Source organism: Crinia signifera, chromosome 6 (assembly GCF_055691185.1).
Source record: "Crinia signifera chromosome 6, ASM5569118v1, whole genome shotgun sequence".
Taxonomy (NCBI): Eukaryota; Metazoa; Chordata; class Amphibia; order Anura; family Myobatrachidae; genus Crinia; species Crinia signifera.
In genome coordinates this window covers 133,631,845-133,652,223 of record NC_139222.1, presented here as the reverse complement: position 1 = coordinate 133,652,223, position 20,379 = coordinate 133,631,845, and the positions used below count along the sequence as shown (strand labels likewise).

General features: G+C 45.7%; 1 protein-coding gene across 1 annotated transcript; it reads left to right on the top strand.

Moving 5' to 3' along the window:
* Nucleotides 1-15,030: 15,030 nt before the first annotated feature.
* On the top strand, nt 15,031-20,082 carry LOC146008209 (keratin, type I cytoskeletal 12-like). The gene is made up of 7 exons (XM_083147279.1): nt 15,031-15,561; nt 16,732-16,814; nt 18,221-18,377; nt 18,720-18,881; nt 19,119-19,244; nt 19,694-19,908; nt 19,990-20,082. Exons 1-7 carry the CDS (start codon nt 15,031-15,033, stop codon nt 20,063-20,065), a joined length of 1,350 nt encoding a protein of 449 aa, XP_083003405.1. The 3' UTR covers nt 20,066-20,082.
* Nucleotides 20,083-20,379: the final 297 nt, after the last annotated feature.

Below are 20,379 nucleotides of genomic sequence, written 5' to 3'. Positions count from 1 at the left end.
AAATATTTTAACATTGAAGCCTATGGAAAAATCGGGGGCATCGCGTCGGGACCAATGTTAATGGTCCCGACCGACGCGATGCCCCCGATATTTTACCTTTCCCGACACGATTTCAATGTTAAAATATTTTTTAACATTGAAGCCTATGGGGAAATCGGGGGCATCGCGTCGGTCGCGCCGGGACCATTGTTAATGGTCCCGACCGACGCGATGCCCCCGATATTTTGTCTTAGCCGGCCAAATGGACCTGATTTCAAAGGAAATCGGGTCCATCGCGTTAATCGTGTACCTTAACTAGGTACAAGTACCGAAATTTTTAACCCGGTAATTTGCTGCTCGGTGTGAAAGAAGAGGTATAAGTCACTTACAGCAGGCATCCCCTTCCTATAGATTTCCCTATGCAGCCTCTCACATAAAACATATTCATTTTTTTGTCACTTTCTCAGCCAGAACTTGAATTAGCTGCCAGGACTCTTGTCCAGTGCACTCCTTGGCCACTCCAGCATAATCACACTCTTTGTTGGCTGACGAGTTACAGGTTACACCCCCTGCCATCCCGAGCACATCCCGCACAATACCCCCCCGCCGGCTGATTCCAATCAAATGGATTATGGACCATCACTTGCCACTGCACCATCTCCAGCACATCCCACACACCCAGTGCCAGATTAGTTACTCATGGGCATGGAGCTGAAATTTAGGGAAGGCCTATTGTGTGCCGTTAGAGGTAGTGTAATCAGTACCGTAATGGTGACATTCAGTACTACAAATATCACGGCACTACCTTCCCACTCTATGGGCCTTATTTTGGTTCACTCTTTCTGACAAAATCCTTCTTAGATGGACAAAACCATGTGCACTGCAGGGGGGCAGATGTAAAATGTGCAGAGAGAATTAGATTTGGGTGAGTTATTTTGTTTCTGTGAAGGGAAAATACTGGCTGCTTTATTTTTACACTGCAATATAGATCTCACTTTGAAGTAAAACCCCACCCAAATCTAATTCTCTCTGCACAAGTTACATCTGCACCACCTTCAGTGCACAAGGTTTTGTCCATCTAAGAAGGATTTTGTCAGAAAGAGTGAACTAAAATAAGGCCCTATATCACATTCCCACACTGCATTCCTTCATATTTACCTCCCCACACTACATCACTATGCTACCTGTTCACACTACATCTCCACACAATACCTCCCCAAATTCCTACCAACACTACATTATATCATTATATTACATACATGCACTATATCACTACGCTACCTCCAAATTCTTTGAACTGTATCCAGCTAATAAGTCCATGCACAAGGTGAGAGGCAGCACAGGTGGGGGAGGGGGGGGGGGGGTCAATAAAACACATGGTAAGGGAGAGGCACAAAGGGGTGAGGAGCCGGGCACTCAGCGGTGAGGGAAAGGAGACAGGCACACAGAGATGAGGTTAATAGGCAGAGGGATGAGGTGGCAGGGAAAAAATGGCAAGGGTAAGTGAGTGTACAGGTACACAAGGATGAGGGTAAGAGGCAACAGAGAGGTGAGGTGGCACTGGCAGGAACATGGAGATGAGAGAAAGGGAGCAGGCATAAAGGGGTCAGGGTAAGGGGGCAGCAGATTGATAAGGTGGCAGACACACAGGGTAAGGGGGCGGGAACACAGGGGTCAGGGTAAAGGGGCAGCAGAGTGCTGCCCGGTCTGCTGACTAGCCACACGGGCAGCCGCTCAGCTCCCACTCCCCGCGCTAGCTCCTTACACACTGTCCAGCCCAGCTTGTATGAAAAAAAAAAAGACATGTGGCTGCGGCGGCGGCACCCCTGTGACAGCGCCGCGGCACCCCAGGAAGCCGCGGCGCACAGTTTGGGAACCACTGCTTTAGACAATTTATGCTGTAGGTTTGTATCATCTACACTTCTGAACCATCTGTATACTCTGATGGGAAACAGTTAAAAGGTCTATTGCAATGGTTCCCAAACTGTGTGCTTGGGATGTTGGTCAAGAACCAATTCAAATTATTTATGGTTAATGTAACAGGCACAATTGGCTGGTGGCCATCAATTATAACATTTGGGGACAAATATAAGCACATCCTGTCCTATAAACACAATTTACTTAATTTAATATTTGTTTTTTCATTTCTCAATATGGCCTAGGGGTGCCTTGAAAAAATGTGATGCTCTAGGGTGCTGTGATTCCAAAAAGTTTGGAATACACTGGTTTACTGTGTTTAGATAAACAGTCAACACCAAAAGGTCAACATGCAATAAGTCAACACTGACAAAAGATTGACACAACCAAAAGGTGTATTTTATTTAATTTTTTCATTCTTTACCATCCATGTGGACTACAGTTGGGAATGATAAAGTGTGCCGAGCGAAGCGGAGCGAGGAACCAGGCCTAAAGCATAGCATTTACCTGTGTAAAAAAATTGCGGCGCCGGCGTCCCTGCAGTGCTGGAGCAGGCAGGGGTGTCCGTGCCGCGGGGGAACCTGCGGCGCTGTCATTGTGTATAACGCTGGCGGCGGCCGGCGGGGTCCCTGCAGTGAATAGAAAATAACTAGCGCTTCTCGCGCCGCCGCGCGCATAGCACTAGTTATTTTCTATTCACTGCAGGGACCACGCCGGCCGCCGCTAGCTTTATACACAATGACAGCGCCGCAGGTTCCCCGCGGCACGGACACCCCTGCCCACTCCAGCACTGCAGGGACGCCGGCACCGCAAGTTTTTTACACAGTTCGCTAACCCTCCATGCTGGGGGTGAGGGGCGAACTGCCGCCCTCCAGGTGCCGGTGCCCTAGGCAAATGCCTAGAGCTGCCTAGTGGTGGTGCCGGCCCTGATTACAGTATGCCATATTCAAGCTGTTCTGCGATTGAGCCAAGTATTTCTGAGCTTGAGCCCTCTGCCTGCTACCGCAGCACTAATTCATAGGAAGTTGCCAATGTGGAGATAGCCTACACCAGACCTGGCCAACCTGTGGCTCTCCAGCTGTTGTTAAACTAAAAGTCCCAGCATGCAAGAAACTTTAAAAAATCAGGCATAAATAATAACAGAAAATTATTTGTAGAAACACAGTAACCACTTAATTATCTGAAAAAGCAGCTCCCATGGTTATGGATCGTTTGGTCAACCATAACTAGATTGAGAGTCATTAGGTCGACACCGTTGGGTCAACATACAGCTAGGTTGACAGGGGTCTGGGTCGACATGGGTGAAGGTCAATAGGGGTCTAGGTTGACAATGGACTAGGTCGACAGGGGTCTAGATCGACACATATGTTAGGTCAACATGGGTTAAGTTGACAGTCAAAAGGTCGACATGTGCTTTTTTGGCTTTTTTTACCGAATGTCAACACAGTCGACATCGACATGGACACAATCCCTTCGCTCCCCTCGCAATGCTTTGGGCATGGTGCCTCACTATGCTCTGCAAACTATATTATTCTCCCACCACGTCCTAGTGGATGGTAGGGCATGAAATACTACCTGTCGTCACATGTCGGCTCAAAAAGAAGTCAATAAACCCATGTTGACCTTTTGACTGTCGACCTAACCCATGTCGATCTAACACATGTGTCATCCTAGATCCCTGACAACCTTCACCCATGTCGACCTAGACCCCTGTTGACCTATCTTTATGTCAACCCAATGGTGTTGACCTAATGACTGTAGACCTAGTTGGGGTTGACAATTCGACTGTATCCCGCTCCCACATGGTGCTCAGAATCATAGATAAAAAAAATCTAAGTTATTTTTAGAACATAAATGAGAATTATAGCACATGTAATATAGAATGGTCTAGTCATAAAATAACATAAAACCACATGCTGGTCAATTCTGCAACTCTGGTGTGTAGAAATGTATATACTCCGCTCTTAATTAATTTAAAGTCACATTGTCCAAAAATGAGTGTTCAAGAGAAACGCCTCCAGTACTGCAATAGATCTCCACTTTGTACCACAGTAAGGACATATTGGAGAACAGAATAAAGGTGCTCCTCAGGATAAAATAAATGCCCTATGAGGTTTCCTTGATGTTGTACGGAAGGGTATCCCCACACAATGGTATATTATGCTGGCACCAATGTTTTAGACAGTTAGTAGTGCACAATTACTTTGGGCTCGCAACTGCAGCTGGTCGTTCCCATCAACTTGATGATCAAGGGTAGTGATGTTGTGATGTCTTGACCGGTAATCTGTAACCAAGTCCCGGCTGAATGCGTCTTGCACAGACAGGGAATGTAGACACCATCTGACTGCTCAGTCCCAGGCTGGGGGATGTGTGTGTAACAGGGGGCACCGGCTGTCGATAGGATACTGATCTCCGGGAGACTGCACTTCAGTCAATGCTTTGGCGAGAAAGTGCCAGCTGGAAAACTCTAATCCATTCCCCCTATTTCCCTATGTTGAATGTAATTAAAACTAAAGGCAAATCATAGAATAGTTTTTCCAATGATCTCTCATTCTAAATATATATATATATATTTTTTTTTTATGTACTTAATCGACTGCATATGTTTCCTACTACTGATATCACATCCAGGAGGATTAGAGGTCTATGAAATACCCTTGGATGAGCTATCAAATGAAAGCAGAATTCGCACTTATACTTTAAATTTCTCCCATAGAATTATTATTATTCCTTAATGCGATACCTCTCAACTTTCATATGACGGTGATTGGGACGCCCGTGTGGCTCTGCTGCGGGTGTTTCCAAAAATGAGGCGTGGCCTATGTCGGAGGGTGTGTGGCCTCATGCATGCTGCAGCCCCACTTTCCATCATTATGGGGGCATGGCCAGCTATGTGTAAGCTGCTGGCCATGCCTGTTACCCCTTTGGTTCAGGGAATAGATCTGTGCAGATGCTCACAGGACAGTTGGGTGGTATATTTAATGTCTTTGATAGCAGGAGCTATTCCCCATTACCACCATCTCTGCAACCCAGCTTGAACCACACTGGTTGAAAATTGATTGGACCACCACCATCCTTCTGGACAGTCTTATTGCATCAGCCTGCTTCACCATCTAACCACCATGCATTCGTAAGGATTTCCAGCCTTCAGTAACCTTGCCAGGACTCATTTCTTCTCCTCCAGTGGTCAAGGTAGTTGGTAATTACTTTGCATTACTTTGACTGCCATTAAAGAACTTTGCTTCTATGAACTCTTTGGTAAAACCAGAACTATAGGAACAAGCTTACCAGTCATTATTGCTTTGGCTAATGGGTACATATTGGGCCTTATTCTGGTTGGAGCGGCCGGGCCGTACGCGGACGTCCCGGGATTTTTAATGATCTGCGCATGCGTACATTCGCTAATGCGCAGGCGCGAACACTCCACAACGCTTACGGACGGGTCTCTACGTGCGAAAAAACCTATACGCGAGTGTACGGGCATTGGGGGCGGCATAGGGGCGTGATGAGGGGAGCGGCCGAAATAATGAGGGAAAATGGGCGTAAATATGGGCGTACACGGGGGTGTGCACCAAAAATGAGCGGTGCTACTACCGCACGATCGACTACAGCACCATTCATTTTGGACACAAAACAGGCGGCCGCCAACCGCCATCTCAAACCACCCCTACAGATACCGCATGCCAGCGTGCGCCTGGGTTTGCTAATTTACGCTGCTTACTACCAAACACATACACCTGAATGTAATAACCAATGCTGCAGTCTATTAAGTACAAACCATGATTTCACTACCTGCAAGCCACACACAGCACTCAAACACATTGGAAGCTTATCTTTCTATACTTCTCGACATTTAAAGGTTTGTTTAATTTAAGGTAAGAATCTTTTTAAGACCTGCTTATATATGCTAAGGTAGGTATTTGTTAAACAGTTATACACATTCACTACGTGCTTTCATAGACTTTACACAGTAGCACACTCAATCTACACAAGTCGACATGTGTCAACGTGTTCACTCTAATACAAACATAGGTTTTGTATTTATGATACAGTAACATAAACCACATCTAACACCTACAAAGGATGTTTCAGCAATGTTTTAAGCCCATGGGCACTATTTTGCCCATTAATTAATTCAATCAATTAATTAATTTTCATAATTATAGTTGAAAGGCAAGATTTGCAGGTCCATATATGTGAAGGGTATGCCAGCGTACACGGACGTACGCTCACTCTCACGAGCGGTGACATAAGCGGAGTTTTCTATTGAAAACAATAGGGACCCGTCCGTGCAAGCTGGCGTACGCTCAGATTTCCGCAAGAAGTCGGCGGGAAGACGGACGAGAGACGTCCGTAAACGGTGGCGTACGCTCAGTTGTACGCCAGTTGTCGGAGTGTAAGGGCTGGCCCGTCCGTGTATGTTGGCGTACGCTCAATTGTACGCCACTCCCCTTTGACGTTGTTTCTGGCCGTACGTATGCGGCTGAGTTGTGGGTGGACTTAACCCCAACGGCCGCGTGCGGCTAGCGTACGTTAATAGCGAACGTACGCACGTTTGGCCGCTACGATCAGAATAACCCCCATTGTGCTTATGCTGTTTTTAGACTATTAAAATGTTATTTCTGTACAGACAATACCACTGTTAATTTATTATATTATTACATTATTTATATATCATTGAGTGCTGCCATTCTTTTGTTTTTGTTTGTTCTTCTCTTGGGGCCTGACTTTCCTTTGCCCTGAGCAGCCGCTAAATGGAGCTGAAGGCTGTTTAAGCTTGAGGCAATATAAGAGCCCTGACTTAGGGTCAGCAAAAGTTCAGGCAGTGAAAAAACTCTGCTAGGTTTTTCTGCCTAGTGATAAGGTGGGCAGAAGTAGTTAGCCTATCAGGGGTTAAGGGGAAGGGTACATGTTAGCACTACTTAAGCTCTAGGGACCATGTGACCTCCACCTTCTTACCTTTGGAAGTGCTGGTATCCTGTGGGCTCCTGCGCAGATCTGGTAAGTGGATTCATTTCTTGTCACCTTAAGCATTAGAATGCCTAGGCCTAGACGCTCTGCTCCCCCTCCCCGCCGGCTGGTGGACGCTGCCAGGCCCCTTGGGGGGTACAGGCGGCCCAGGGTGACAGTAGTGGGTGCAGAGGTCAGGGCTGAGGCTTTGCCTGCCCCCCCTGTGAGCCAGGTTGATAGTGTTGTTTTGGTGGCTTCTCCCGCTCCCCCCTCTCCCGCTCCGGCGCTGACCGGGGTGTTGGGGTCGGGCAGGGAGCAGGCCGGGAGCCTGGAGAGCGCCCGGCCGGAGGTGGCAGTGGCTGGTGGGTCGGGGAAGTCGGCTTCCCCGGCGGGGAGCCTTGCGGTAGTGGAAGGGCAGGACGCGACGCTGGCTAGCGCGCGCCCTGCTTCGGAGTCGGGTGACGCGGCGGGGTCACAGGCTGGTGTGTTGGGTATGCCGGCTCCCCCGGCGGGGAGCGTTCCGGCATCTGAGGGGCAGGGCGCGGCGCTGGCTAGCGCGCGCTCTGCTCTGACGGCGGGTGACGCGGCAATGACGATGCCGGCGCCACCCGCTGACGGGGTAACCGGACACGGAGCGCAGGCCTCGGCTCTGGTGAGCGCGAGGCCTGGCGCTCACACTGGGGCGGGTGCTGGGCTTACTGCGCAGGCCTCGGCTCTAGCGAGCGCGAGGCCTGGGGCTGAGCTTCAGGCGTCGGGGTGTCCCTCTGTGCCGGGGGAGGCTCGGGGGTCCCCGGCGCTGCAGTGTCACAGTTTGGAGCAGGGGGCTGGGGGAGGTGCGCTGTCTTCCCTTGCGGGGAGCAGCGGTGTGCTGCGGGTGAGCTCCGCTTGGGGAAATGAGCAGGTTGGGGAGGCTGGGGCTGTCGAAAGGAGGGGGATGGCTGTGGATGGCCAGGCAGTTTCAGGGCTGCCTGGAACAAACGTTAGCGATGCAGGGCTAAACGGGGCTGGGTGTCCCATAAGCGTTGGACCTGCACTAGGGGGTCTGAGTACTCTCAGACCTCAGTATATGGTGGGGATGGGGGGTAGTGGTTTGGCTCCCCCCAATTCTGGGGCTAGGCAGGGTTTTTTTGCTGAACCTGGGTCTAGTCCTATGGGTTACAATCCCATGACAGGGCAAGGGGGTGGTGCACCAGCGCCACCTACAGGTGCAGGGGTGGTAGGAAATGTTTTTATGCTAATAGCTTCGTGGCCACTTCTGTGCAAATGCAGGGTTCGGCATCAAGTTGTTACCCGGGGTTTCCCTCAGTGGGTGGGATTATGTCCTCAGCAGCCTGGCAAGGGGCTCATTCCCTTTCAATTCCTCAGGGCCCCCCTATGTCGGGCTGGCAAGGGCAGTGGGAAAAAGGCCGATGGAATAGGGGAGAATGCTTTTAGAAATTTTCACCAGTGGCTGAAAGGGTTTTTAGTTTTTGCAGCCTGTTATGCTGAAACGAGGGTGGCTGAATACCCCAATCTTATAAAATATTTGTTTTTGGTACACGAGATGTATTTGAAGACAAAGGGGTACTCCTGGCGGGAGTATGATGAAAAGTTTCGTCGCAAGCAGGACGGGAATGGGGTGTTGCCCATGGGGTTTAAGGATGTTGAGGTCTGGTTGGAGGTCACCCAGCAGACCAGGCCTTTGGGTGAAGCTTCGGGGAAAAAGGTGGCGGTGACGCCAGCTCAATCCCCCAAGGTAGCGGGCAAGGGCAAGTGTTTTGCGTATAATGAGGGAAAATGCAACAGGGGGGCGAATTGTCGTTTTCGCCACTCCTGCAGAGTGTGCGGGTCCAATCACCCAGCAAAGGATTGCACCGCAGCCCCATCTTCCAAGGCAGGTGATGCCAGTGATGCCACTGGAAGTCACAAGTAAGGCCCCTTCGCCTATAGTGGTGGCTGAGTTAGGCAGGTGGCTTAAGAGCTCCCCAGATCGTGAGGCTGCCAGTTTCTTGTTGAATGGTTTTCGCTCGGGTTTTCAGTTGCCGATCGAAGGTTCTGTGCTTGTTGTTTCGGTTAGGAACTTAAAATCGGCCAGGGATTTTCCTCTCATTGTCCGCCAGAAAGTGGACGCGGAAATAGCGCTAGGGCGTATGTGCGGTCCATATGCGGTACCGCCAATACAGGGTTTATGCATTTCTCCGGTAGGTGTTGTACCCAAGAGTACCCCGGGTAAGTTCAGGTTGATCCAACACCTATCTCACCCCCACGGTGGGTCAGTTAATGATGCTATACCGGAAGAACTGTGAAGGGTTAGGTACCAGCTGTTTGAGGAGGCCTTGCAGTTAGTGAGAGGCTGTGGCCGTAATGCGTTGTTAGCAAAGGTAGATGTTGAAGCCGCGTTTAGGTTGTTACCAATACACCCGGATTCCTTGCGGTTCCTGGGTTTCAAGTTAGGTAGCGAGTTTTTTGTGGATAGATGTCTACCTATGGGGTGCTCGGTTTCTTGTGCGTATTTTGAGAGGTTTAGTTGTTTTTTGCATTGGTGCATTCAGTCGGCTTCAGGGCATCAGGGTATTGCTCACTACCTTGATGATTTCCTTTTTGTGGGTCAGGGCGGGAGCAAAGTTTGCGAGAAGTTATTGGAGGTTACTGAGAGGGTTTTTGGAGCGTTAGGGGTTCCCATAGCGGAAGGGAAAACAGAGGGTCCAACCCATTGCCTCAGTTATCTGGGAATCGAAATTGATTCCCAGGCGGGATGCTGCCGTCTCCCGGCGGACAAGGTTCAGAAGCTGTTGGGACTCATTGAAGACTGCCTGGGTAAGCGGAAAGTGCGGTTAAAACAGGTACAGTCCTTATTGGGATCTTTCAACTTTGCGTGCAGGATCATACCCATGGGTCGTGTTTTTTGTCGCAAATTGGAACGGGCAACAGCTGGTGTTGCACGGCTCCATCATTCGGTTTACCTTTCCAGGGAAATCAGGGAGGATTTAAAGGTTTGGTCTTCGTTTTTGGTTTCTTTTAACAGGGTAGTTTTGTGGCCTGCCCCTCCTTGCTACAACAGTGCGTTGCAGTTGTTTACGGATGCGTCGGGTAGTTGTGGGTTTGGAGCTTTTTTCAGGTTGGAGTGGTGTGTTTCGGGCTGGCCAAAGTCCTGGGTGGATAGGGGCTTTACTAGGAACCTGTTGTTATTGGAATTGTTTCCTATTGTGGTGTCTCTGGTGTTGTGGGCCCGCGATTTGGCTGATAGGCAGGTAGTTTTTAGGTGCGACAACATGGGGGTAGTGCACGCGATCAATAATCAGAGGAGTTCATGCCCGTTCACCTTGCGGCTGCTCAGGCATCTAGTATTGCAGTGTTTGCGTTTTAATATTAATTTTTCTGCCAGTCATGTGCCGGGCATAGATAATAACATTGCGGATGCATTGTCCCGTTTCCAATGGGAGAGGTTCCGGGAATTGGTACCCGGGGCGTCTCCAGTGGGTTTGACATGCCCGCCTTATGTCTGGCAGATCATCGAACCGGGTTAGTGGGGCTGGCCAGAAACGCTCTGGCTCCTTCCACACAAAGGGCATATGATGCAGCATCGAGGGATTGGCAGGCCTTCCTGGGTAGGTATGGTCGGGAAGGTGAGTCCATGGAAGACAGGTTGGGTGTTTTTGTGTGGGAGCACTACGAGGCGGGTAGGGCTAAAGGGGCCATGTCGATTGCCCTTGCGGGCATAGCCTTTCATTCTAGGCTGCGGGGTCAGGAGGACCCCACTCGGTCCTTTGTGTTGGCTAAGGCCATGAAAGGGTGGGCCAGGGCCAACCCGGCACCAAAGGACGCAAGGCGTCCCATTGATTTGGCACTGCTGAAAGATCTGGTTAAGGTATTAGCGGATGTTGGGGAATCTCCATTTGAGGTGCTGCTTTTTAGGACCGCTTTTGTGTTTGCATTTTTCGGGGCATTTAGAGTAAGCGAATTGGTGGCTAAGAACAAAGCGGGCAAAGAGGCAGGTTTGCAGGTGGGCAACGTCCAAATAGGTAGTGGCAGCGTGTTATGCAGGTTGGTTAAGTCCAAAACAGATCAACTGGGGAAGGGGCGTTGGGTCACATTGCAGGCGCAAAGCGTTAAGGATATCTGCCCGCTCAGCTTGGCGCAAGCTTATTTAGGAATCCGCCCTGCGGGGATTCAAGGGCAGTTTTTGTTGCATGCAGATGGGAGTTCAATGTCAAAGTTTCAATTTGCTGCAGTTTTAAAGCAGTGTTTAGAGGTGCTGGGACTAAGGCCCCAGGAGTATGGGACCCATTCCTTTCGGATTGGGTCGGCTACACAGTCGGCGGCGTCCGGATCGTCGGTAAGTGAGATCCGGGCGCTAGGCCGGTGGAAGTCAAATGCATACAAGTCTTATGTTCGTTTAGATAAGTTGTAGATGCGCCTGTTGCGCCAACCCTAAAACGAAGTTTACTGTCGGTTTTGGAACGGCAGCGTTCCGGAATCGATGGTGTGAAGGTTGCTTTTACTTTTTCCTCCACGGGGGCCTTAATTCAATTGGCAAAACTGGTCCACGGGAGGTTTTTTAAGTTTTCTCCTTCACATGGGTTGATTATGTATCAAGTTGTGTTTTCAAGATTAAGATACTAATGTTAGGGAATCTCCTTATTTTTTCAGTTCCAACGGATTCATCAGGACAAATATGGCTCATCGGCCATTCTTTTATTTATTGGGCCGGTAGGCATCCAATGGCGAGAAGGTCACATGATTATCTTGGTGATAGGCAGGTCAGGTGGATAGGAGTCCGGGGTCTGCGTTGGGTCGAGTTCCTGAAAGTGCTCATGAGGCATGAGAGGAACTGGGGCAGGCCTGAGTGGCTGGTCATTCATCTCGGTGGTAATGATCTGGGTATTACTTGATTCTAAGCATCAAGTCGGATCTGGTAGCGTTGAGGGCACACTGGCCTAATGTTAAGGTGGTGTGGTCGGAGATAATTCCCAGGTTTCATTGGCGGGGTGCAGTTAGGATCTCCGCCATTGAAAAGGCTCGCAAGAAGGTGAACTCCGCAATAGGAGTTTTTGTGAGAGCCATGGGGGGAATTGTCGTCAAACATCCTTCACTGGTCCTGGACAGTGTGAGGTTTTATCGTGAGGATGGGGTGCATCTTTCCCCTGCGGGAAATTGCATCTTCTTGGAGGATATTTTTAGAGTTTGGGCTTGAGTATACAGGTTAATGGCTTTTCGGGTTTTTATAATGGGGATGGCGGTGGAGGTTGCCTTAAGGCAACCTTTGTTGTGGCGGAAAGTCGCTACCAGCCAGCGGTCAAAGGGGGGCATAAGCGGTCATCGTGGGACACCACCCCTTTCGTAGGACGGCGAGTGGTCCTCGCCATGCGGGTGGACAAGGGGCGTTCCCCTGCGGGACCGCCCATTTTTTGCTCTGCCAGGTTAGGGGGTGGTGAGATCCTCACGATGCAGGTTGTGCCAGTTAGGAGGCGGTGGTGAACCCCTCCTCAAGTTTAAGTCACATGTTTCAAGTTGACTGGGCTGGCGTGTGGTAGCGACTAAGAATTTTTTGCCATCCTCCATCTTTTAGTTTAACGTTAGGGACTTGATCTTTAAGATCCCAAAATTCCAAATTTAAAATTCTAGTTTAGATCAACAAGGTCTTCAATAAATAATTCCTTTGACCTTTTTAAACGTAATTCTGGTGTCTGAGTCTTTATTTTGTCTGCGTGATTTATTTGCGTCAGTCTCAATTATTTTAAGTAGAGGTTTTGTAATTATGGTTAAGTAAAGGTTAATTAAGTCATGGGCTACTTAATGGAGCTGAAGGCTGTTTAAGCTTGAGGCAATATAAGAGCCCTGACTTAGGGTCAGCAAAAGTTCAGGCAGTGAAAAAACTCTGCTAGGTTTTTCTGCCTAGTGATAAGGTGGGCAGAAGTAGTTAGCCTATCAGGGGTTAAGGGGGAGGGTACATGTTAGCACTACTTAAGCTCTAGGGACCATGTGACCTCCACCTTCTTACCTTTGGAAGCCCTCCCGCCCTCCCTATTTTAGTATCCAGCGGTGGGATGGTTATCCCTCAGAGTGCTGGTACGCTTGGTCTTTTTAAAGCATTTTTGTGGTGGCTTTTCAGCCAAAATGGCGGAAAGTCGCTACCAGCCAGCGGTCAAAGGGGGGCATAAGCGGTCATCGTGGGACACCACCCCTTTCGTAGGACGGCGAGTGGTCCTCCCCATGCGGGTGGACAAGGGGCGTTCCCCTGCGGGACCGCCCATTTTTTGTTCTGCCAGGTTAGGGGGTGGTGAGATCCTCACGATGCAGGTTGTGCCAGTTAGGAGGCGGTGGTGAACCCCTCCTCAAGTTTAAGTCACATGTTTCAAGTTGACTGGGCTGGCGTGTGGTAGCGACTAAGAATTTTTTGCCATCCTCCATCTTTTAGTTTAACGATAGGGACTTGATCTTTAAGATCCCAAAATTCCAAATTTAAAATTCTAGTTTAGATCAACAAGGTCTTCAATAAATAATTCCTTTGACCTTTTTAAACGTAATTCTGGTGTCTGAGTCTTTATTTTGTCTGCGTGATTTATTTGCGTCAGTCTCAATTATTTTAAGTAGAGGTTTTGTAATTATGGTTAAGTAAAGGTTAATTAAGTCATGGGCTACTTATAGAATTTCAACTCATTCAAGCGCCCAAATCAGTAAGTAAATTTGTGCTCTAGCCCTCGAAGCCCGACATCAATTCAGATCTAGTTTTAAATCATCCACCATCAACCAAAAATCAACAAAACTTTAAGTAAATATACCCCATTATTACTTTATGTCCCATGTGTTGAGGACATTTCTGAGATACAGCGACTTCCTTGTATTTTATTCTCACACTTTAAGGTGAATTTACTAAAGCTTCTAAAAAATGAAAAGAGGAGATGTTACCCATAGCAACCAATCACATTCTGTCTATTATTTCTAAGATTCAATAGAGAAATAATAGACAGAATCTGATTGGTTGCTATGGGCAACATCTCCTCTTTTCATTTTTTAGAAGCTTTAGGAAAAGCAATGTGGACTTAGGGGAAGGAGTAGGTTGAAATTTTGCCTAGGGTGCCTAGAAGCCTTACATCGAAAAATATTTTAGGACTAGGGAATGCATCTCTGTTAACAGGCTTAGGGCTAAGTTAGAACCCCAAACTGTGTTGCTCCTTCTATAAGGGCACCAGCCCCGACTAGTAATACACTATTAGTCCTGAGGAGCTGGTAATGGAGATTCATGTTTGTAAGTACTGTAAATCAGAAAAGCAAGCAGAAGTGCAAAACCTGGTGGGATGTGTTTAAACTGAAATCTAAATTGCAGTGTAATAATAAAGCTGTCTAACTGAAGAAGGAGCGACTATTTACCCTACACAGAAAATATATGGCAAACCCAATTGTAAATCTCTCTGCACATGAATTATCTGCCCCATCTGCAGTGCAACAAATCGGGCAATAATTACAGGTTTGTAAATATACAAGTGACTTCCCTTGAACAAAATGACTAGTCTTTTACTTATTGCCCCACGTGTTTTACGTTTTTGTAAAATCAAAAACTCACCATGTGAGTTATCAAAAACAAATACAAATCTTTCATGTCAATAATGCCTATGTAAAATCTCTTGGTATCATATATGTGCTTAAAATGTGTGCTTGCTAGATCTTCACTTTTTGCATAATCTTTACAAAATTCAGTTATAGAAAACTCGTTCTCTGTCTAAAGGTGCCCATACACTAGTAAGATTTTGCTTCAGATCTGGCTGGTTGGAACAAAAACATGGTTATGGATTAGTGACAGTTTGTCAGTTTTCCAGCATTTCCAAGCAAATGGTCAACTGTAATACATAACCAGGATTTTGTTCCAACCAGCCAGATCTGAAGATAAATCTGCCTGTGTATGTCCACCTTAAGTATTCTGATCATTGATGTGCTCCACCCTAAATTCATGCTCTAGAAACAGGACAAACAAACAAGGGTGAAAAGAGCAGAGTGATGCAATTTGATTAATAATGGTAATTGATCACAGTGCAGTGGCAATAACTTGGCAAGCAACTGTACTGTTGAAAAAAAGAACACATTCAAATTCACAAATTACACACCCTTTGAATCTCATATATAAAGAATAAAATCTGTTGAGATATCACACTTTCCACGGGAGCTGCTTTTTATCATTTGGAAAGGTTGTCATTTTGCTTAAACATCATGTCTTATTCTTATAGACAGACATCACACACAGTAGGCTCAAGCTCTGTCTCAGGAGGTTATGGTGGAGGTGCCGGTGGATATGGTGGAGGTGCTGGTGGATATGGCGGAGGTGGTTTTGGTGGGTGTGCAGTAGGTTCTGGGGCAGGATTTGGAGGGGGTGCTGGTTTTGGTGGTGGTGCTGGTGGATATGGTGGTGGTTCCGGTGGATTTGGTGCTGCTGGTGGATATGGTGGTGGTGCTGGAGGATATGGTGGTGGAGCTGGCTTTGGAGGAGATTTCGCTGGGGGTGCTGGTGGTGGTGTCCAACATGAAAGCCTTCTCTCTGTCAATGAGAAGCAAACCATGCAGAATCTTAATGACCGCTTGGCCTCTTACCTGGACAAAGTCCATGCATTGGAAAAGGCAAATGCTGACCTTGAAGCTAAGATCAAGGAATGGTATGAAAAGCAAAGACCCGGTAGTACTACAAAAGAAGGAGGAACTGACTACTCTAAATACTACACTCAGATTGAAGATCTAAAGGCCAAGGTAAGTGTCATAAATAATATTAGTTTTGTAACTGAAAAATCTGGAGGTTAAACTGCTGCTTTTTACATATTAGATGAAACAATGACATCATCAGCTTTATAACTACCTAAAACATTGAGAAACTTATAATTATTGCCAATATTAGTATACATCTTAAACTGTATGAACAAAAATTGCAAATTAACTGCATTTATAAAAATAAAAATGAATTATTATTATTGTTTTCTTGAAAAGTAATTTCATGTTCACTTTAACCCTGTGTGTGGTACAGCAGCGGGCTGTCCTGGAAAATTTCTGGCAGTAGGTGTGCACCAGTGGTGCCTCCAGCTGTGCACCACTGAAGCACCACCACTAGTGCCCACCCATCGCTCCCCCTTCTGTCCCCCCCCCCCAGCACCTCCACTCCTGCAATTGTACGCCAGAGCCTCCCTGACCCCTGCTGCTTCCCCAGCCGCCATTCACTTCACAGCAGTGACAAAGGCGGCAGGCTCAGAGTTGTTCTGGACAGCTCAGGGGGACTCGGGAGCGCTCAGAAGTTCAGGCACATGAGTTCTCCTGAGCCATTGCGAATATCTGTGACTGGCAGCTGGGGCAGCAGCGGCAGGGGAGCTCAGCCTCCAATGTAAAAATGCAAGAGCAAAGGGGGGGGGGGGGGCTCCTATGTTCTGTGGTGGGTTTTGGTGGGGCAGGACAAACCTGCCCTGATAGGTTTGTCCTGCCCCAGCAAAACCCACCACTCAAGGGGTTAAACCTGCTCTGTGCTGTAATTTCCTGTACACAGAGTGGAGCAATTTAGAACAGAACAACTATGCCCTTTACAGTTAAATAAATACCATACACATAAGAAGTTGGTTGTTGATTTAAAGTATTTTGATGACTAAATTGTAATCTCTTTACAAAAGATTGAGTTTTACAATGCTTTGTTTCTATGAAAAAAGGCAACGGTATCATATTGGAAAAACTAGTCTTGGGATACAAATTCCAATAAGAAGTCTTAAAAAACACTTGTACTGTAATTACCTTCAACCTGTTTTTATAAAATATATCTTGTTTTTCCTGGACCCTTTGTAACTTATAAAATAATCTTAGATTTTTCAATATTAAATATTTCAAGTGAATATGATATTGGGATAGATTAAATACATCTATAAATGTAACTTGTTTCCATAGATTGTAAAAGCTACTAGTGACAATGCAAGCATAGTATTGCAGATTGACAATGCCAGGCTGGCTGCTGATGACTTCAAGATGAAGTAAGTTTGATGTTGTGGATGTAAAGCTTATGGCACGGATTGTCCACTTGTGGTACATGTACAGGAAGTGTTGCACTATAACGAAGTATAAACCCTGGTGATTGGTGGGAATACAGAACACTGCAGAGAATAGTAGCAGAGGGACATCTGATATTCTAGAATTACTATTTAGTTTATCAACAAAGTCCAAATAAACAAATGACACAAACATGATGATGAACATGATGATGAAAAGCTGTGAAAAGTGAACATATGGCCTACTCATCATTCCTAAAGATTAATTTTCACCTACTTTTGTAGGTATATACCCAATGTTTCTATGGGTGCACCCACTGTTTTTGTGGGCACGCTCATGAAACACTGTGTCCGCCCCTGCCAGCCCATCCTGGAGCAAACACCCGGTGAGTGTGAAACTCGACAAAGACGTTCCTTCGGAGGTTTTTTAAATGCGCATATTGGCGCATGTGCATACCCCAGCAATCGCCTGGGGTAGTGAATTCAGCCCACACTGTGTGTGTCTGAATCCCCCATAATGTCTTTATCATAAACACAGTTATAGGAACCAGAATGATGTCTAAGCTCCATTTGTGCAATCGGTTAGACGACCTTAGTTTATCCTTAAAATGTTCATAACAGTGAGTATAAAGGGAGCTATTCCCTTTCAGCAGCCACAGTACTATGTATTACATTTTTATCTAGATATTTAAAGATACTCTTTACAAGCTTTCTAATATGTAGATGTTGTGTACTATAGCTAAAAGAACGGCCAAGATATTGGGTGGATTGTAGTGCGCATCATGGGACTTGATCAGGTCCAAGTAATCTACATTCACTACCCCATCCTCTTAGTGTCCTCAGTTCAATTAAAAGCAGGATTTACCAGGCAGGGAACATCTCCATTTTTTACACCTACATCTATTCAATAAAAGAGCCTAGTCCCCAGGTGTTAAACCCATTGATTACGCATAAAATGCTAAATCAGTGGCTATCCCTGCATGATAAACCCCTAATTGAGTTTTTTTGTAGAATTTCCCTTTCAGGTCCTGAAGTTACAAGGAAAAGCCCACCACAGGATATAACATGCAGGGTAAACCCAGATAATAATTGAATTGCCCATCAAGTCATCAATATCATCTTCCCTAACCCTCATTTAGATTAGAAAGTAATCATTTTGTTATAATGTGTTACAATGCATATGGTATGCTACAGTAATTAACATTTTATCATCCTGAATATATATATATATATATATATATATATATATATATTTAATCAAAATTTAATGAATGTAAATTAAATGCATCAGAACTCACTAGGCAGGAGGCAATGTCTATGTAGCAACTTGCCAAAGAGAAACATGATCCATATGGTAATATACACTTACCTACATCTGTTTATCCTGCCAGGTATGAGAATGAGCTGGCACTCCGCCAGAGTGTGGAGGCTGATATTAATGGCCTGCGAAAGGTCTTGGATGATCTGAACTTTTCCAAGACTGACCTGCAACACCAACTTGAAAGCCTTACAGAGGAAATTGCTAGCCTGAAGAAGAATCATGATGATGTAAGTATAAAAGACAATGCATCAATTTCCTTTGCCTTTAATATTTTGAATATGTTTTTTAATATTTCTATTGAAGTAGTATTAATAATGCAACAAGGCATTGTACATAGAAATAGACAATTCCATTAAGGCTCAATAAGTCAATACAATGCAGAAAGTAGCCAAGTGACAAGTTTAAGGAAAGTTACAACACATTCTAGGAGGCGGATCATTAGAAACATATACAATAAAATAAACCTTGCAAGAAGGAGAATATAATGTACATTTGTGTATTTAATATAATAATAATAATAATAATAATAATAATAATAATAATAACAAAATATGTATTCTATTCTGTAGGAGGTTAAAGGAACCCATGAAACAACAGTGGGCCAAGTTACTGTAGAAATGAATGCAACCCCTGGTAATGATCTGACGAAGGTTCTAAATGACATGCGGGCGCAGTACGAGGCCATGGCTGAGAAGAATCGCAAAGATGCTGAAGCGCAGTTCAACAAAATGGTAAGAGCATTGTTAGAACTTATACTCATAGGGATGTTCTAATGTTTATAGATCATGCAAATTGTGTGCTACTTAGTCCTTGCTGACATGACAGGATGTTAGATTCTGTGAAGAAAGCAAAGACTGCTGTGACTGACAGCATAAATATATGAGTGTCTGTGCTGTACAGTATTACAGATACATACTGCCTACATCTTCAATGGATACTAACTAAAACTGTATTTGTTTCTCTCAAAGAGTGAAGGTTTGAAAAAAGAAATATCAACCGCTGCGGTTCAAACCCAGAGCAGCAAGAGTGAAACGTCCGACCTGAAGAAGTCACTTCAAGCCTTAGAGATTGAGCTTCAGTCCCAGCTTGCCATGGTAAATAGCTAAAAGCAATTCTTCATTTAAAGAGCTTTCCAAAAACCTTTGTGTAACTTTCCATTTATTGGAATATACAAGTTGTCCTACGACTTTTACTGTGACTTTCCAGTTTCTTGAGACTTATCATTTATATTGCAGGCAAATTGTTATTTGCTCTGGAATAAAAAGTATTCTACTCTCAGGACACAGTTGTTTCTAATTTGCGGAGCACGCCATAAGCATTGCATTATTGGGTAATGGAAGTACTCTGCTTGATTATATAAAGACATGCAATAGCTAAAACCCAACAGACAGATGTAATAACAATAATGTAAAGTGTGTTGTAAAAGTTGTATCAAGTACAAATCATTCAGTTATGATCATCTGAAAATGGAAAATCCCTGTTTTGGTGCTGTTGGTAATGGAATAAATCCACATGGTTAAGTCTGATGCTCTCTTGTTGACAGAAAAAATCCCTAGAAGACACATTGGCACAGACAGAAGGACGTTTCTGTCAGCAGCTTGCACAGATCCAAGCTCAAATTTCTGAGTTTGAGGTTCAGGTGTCAGAGATCAAAGTAGACATAGAGTGCGTGACTGCAGAATATGAAGATCTGCTGGATGTGAAGACTAAGTTAGAGGCAGAGATCCAACAATATAGCAAGCTCATTGATGGAGAAAGGTAAGAATAATTATGGACAGTTTTGTTTTCTGCCTGATGATTTCTCATGTTCTTATACTAACTATACTCCAATTACTCCAGTGGCACTGGGTCAGGAGCAGCTTCACAACCAGGAGCAGGAGCAAGCACCCAAAAAGGGCCTGGAACCAGGGCTTAATCATAATCCAGCACAGGTAACTATTTTTATGGCTACATAAAATGTTTACATTAGAACATGTTTACATTAATTGATTGCAATACTACAGTTTGCCAAGCAATTGGAAATTAAGAACGCGACTAACAAATGAAAACTTTTACATCTATTTATCAATCAAGTGGTAGTTTATTTGTTATTGGTATATATTTGTACCATTAGCATCAATGCTTTCGAGAGTAGAATGGTACCTGGATAATGGGGCGTCATGCTTGCCCAAACTTAGGCATTGTGGTCACACCCCTTTGCCAAAAAAACTATGCAGGTTGCTGTGCTCT

Excerpts from the sequence above, each read along its gene's own strand:
- LOC146008209 (XM_083147279.1), top strand. The coding sequence starts at position 15,031 with ATGTCTTATTCTTATAGACAGACATCACACACAGTAGGCTCAAGCTCT. Across the intron at positions 18,378-18,719 it reads TGAAGAAGAATCATGATGAT|GAGGTTAAAGGAACCCATGA; the intron begins GTAAGTATAAAA and ends TCTATTCTGTAG. Across the intron at positions 18,882-19,118 it reads AAGCGCAGTTCAACAAAATG|AGTGAAGGTTTGAAAAAAGA; the intron begins GTAAGAGCATTG and ends TTTCTCTCAAAG.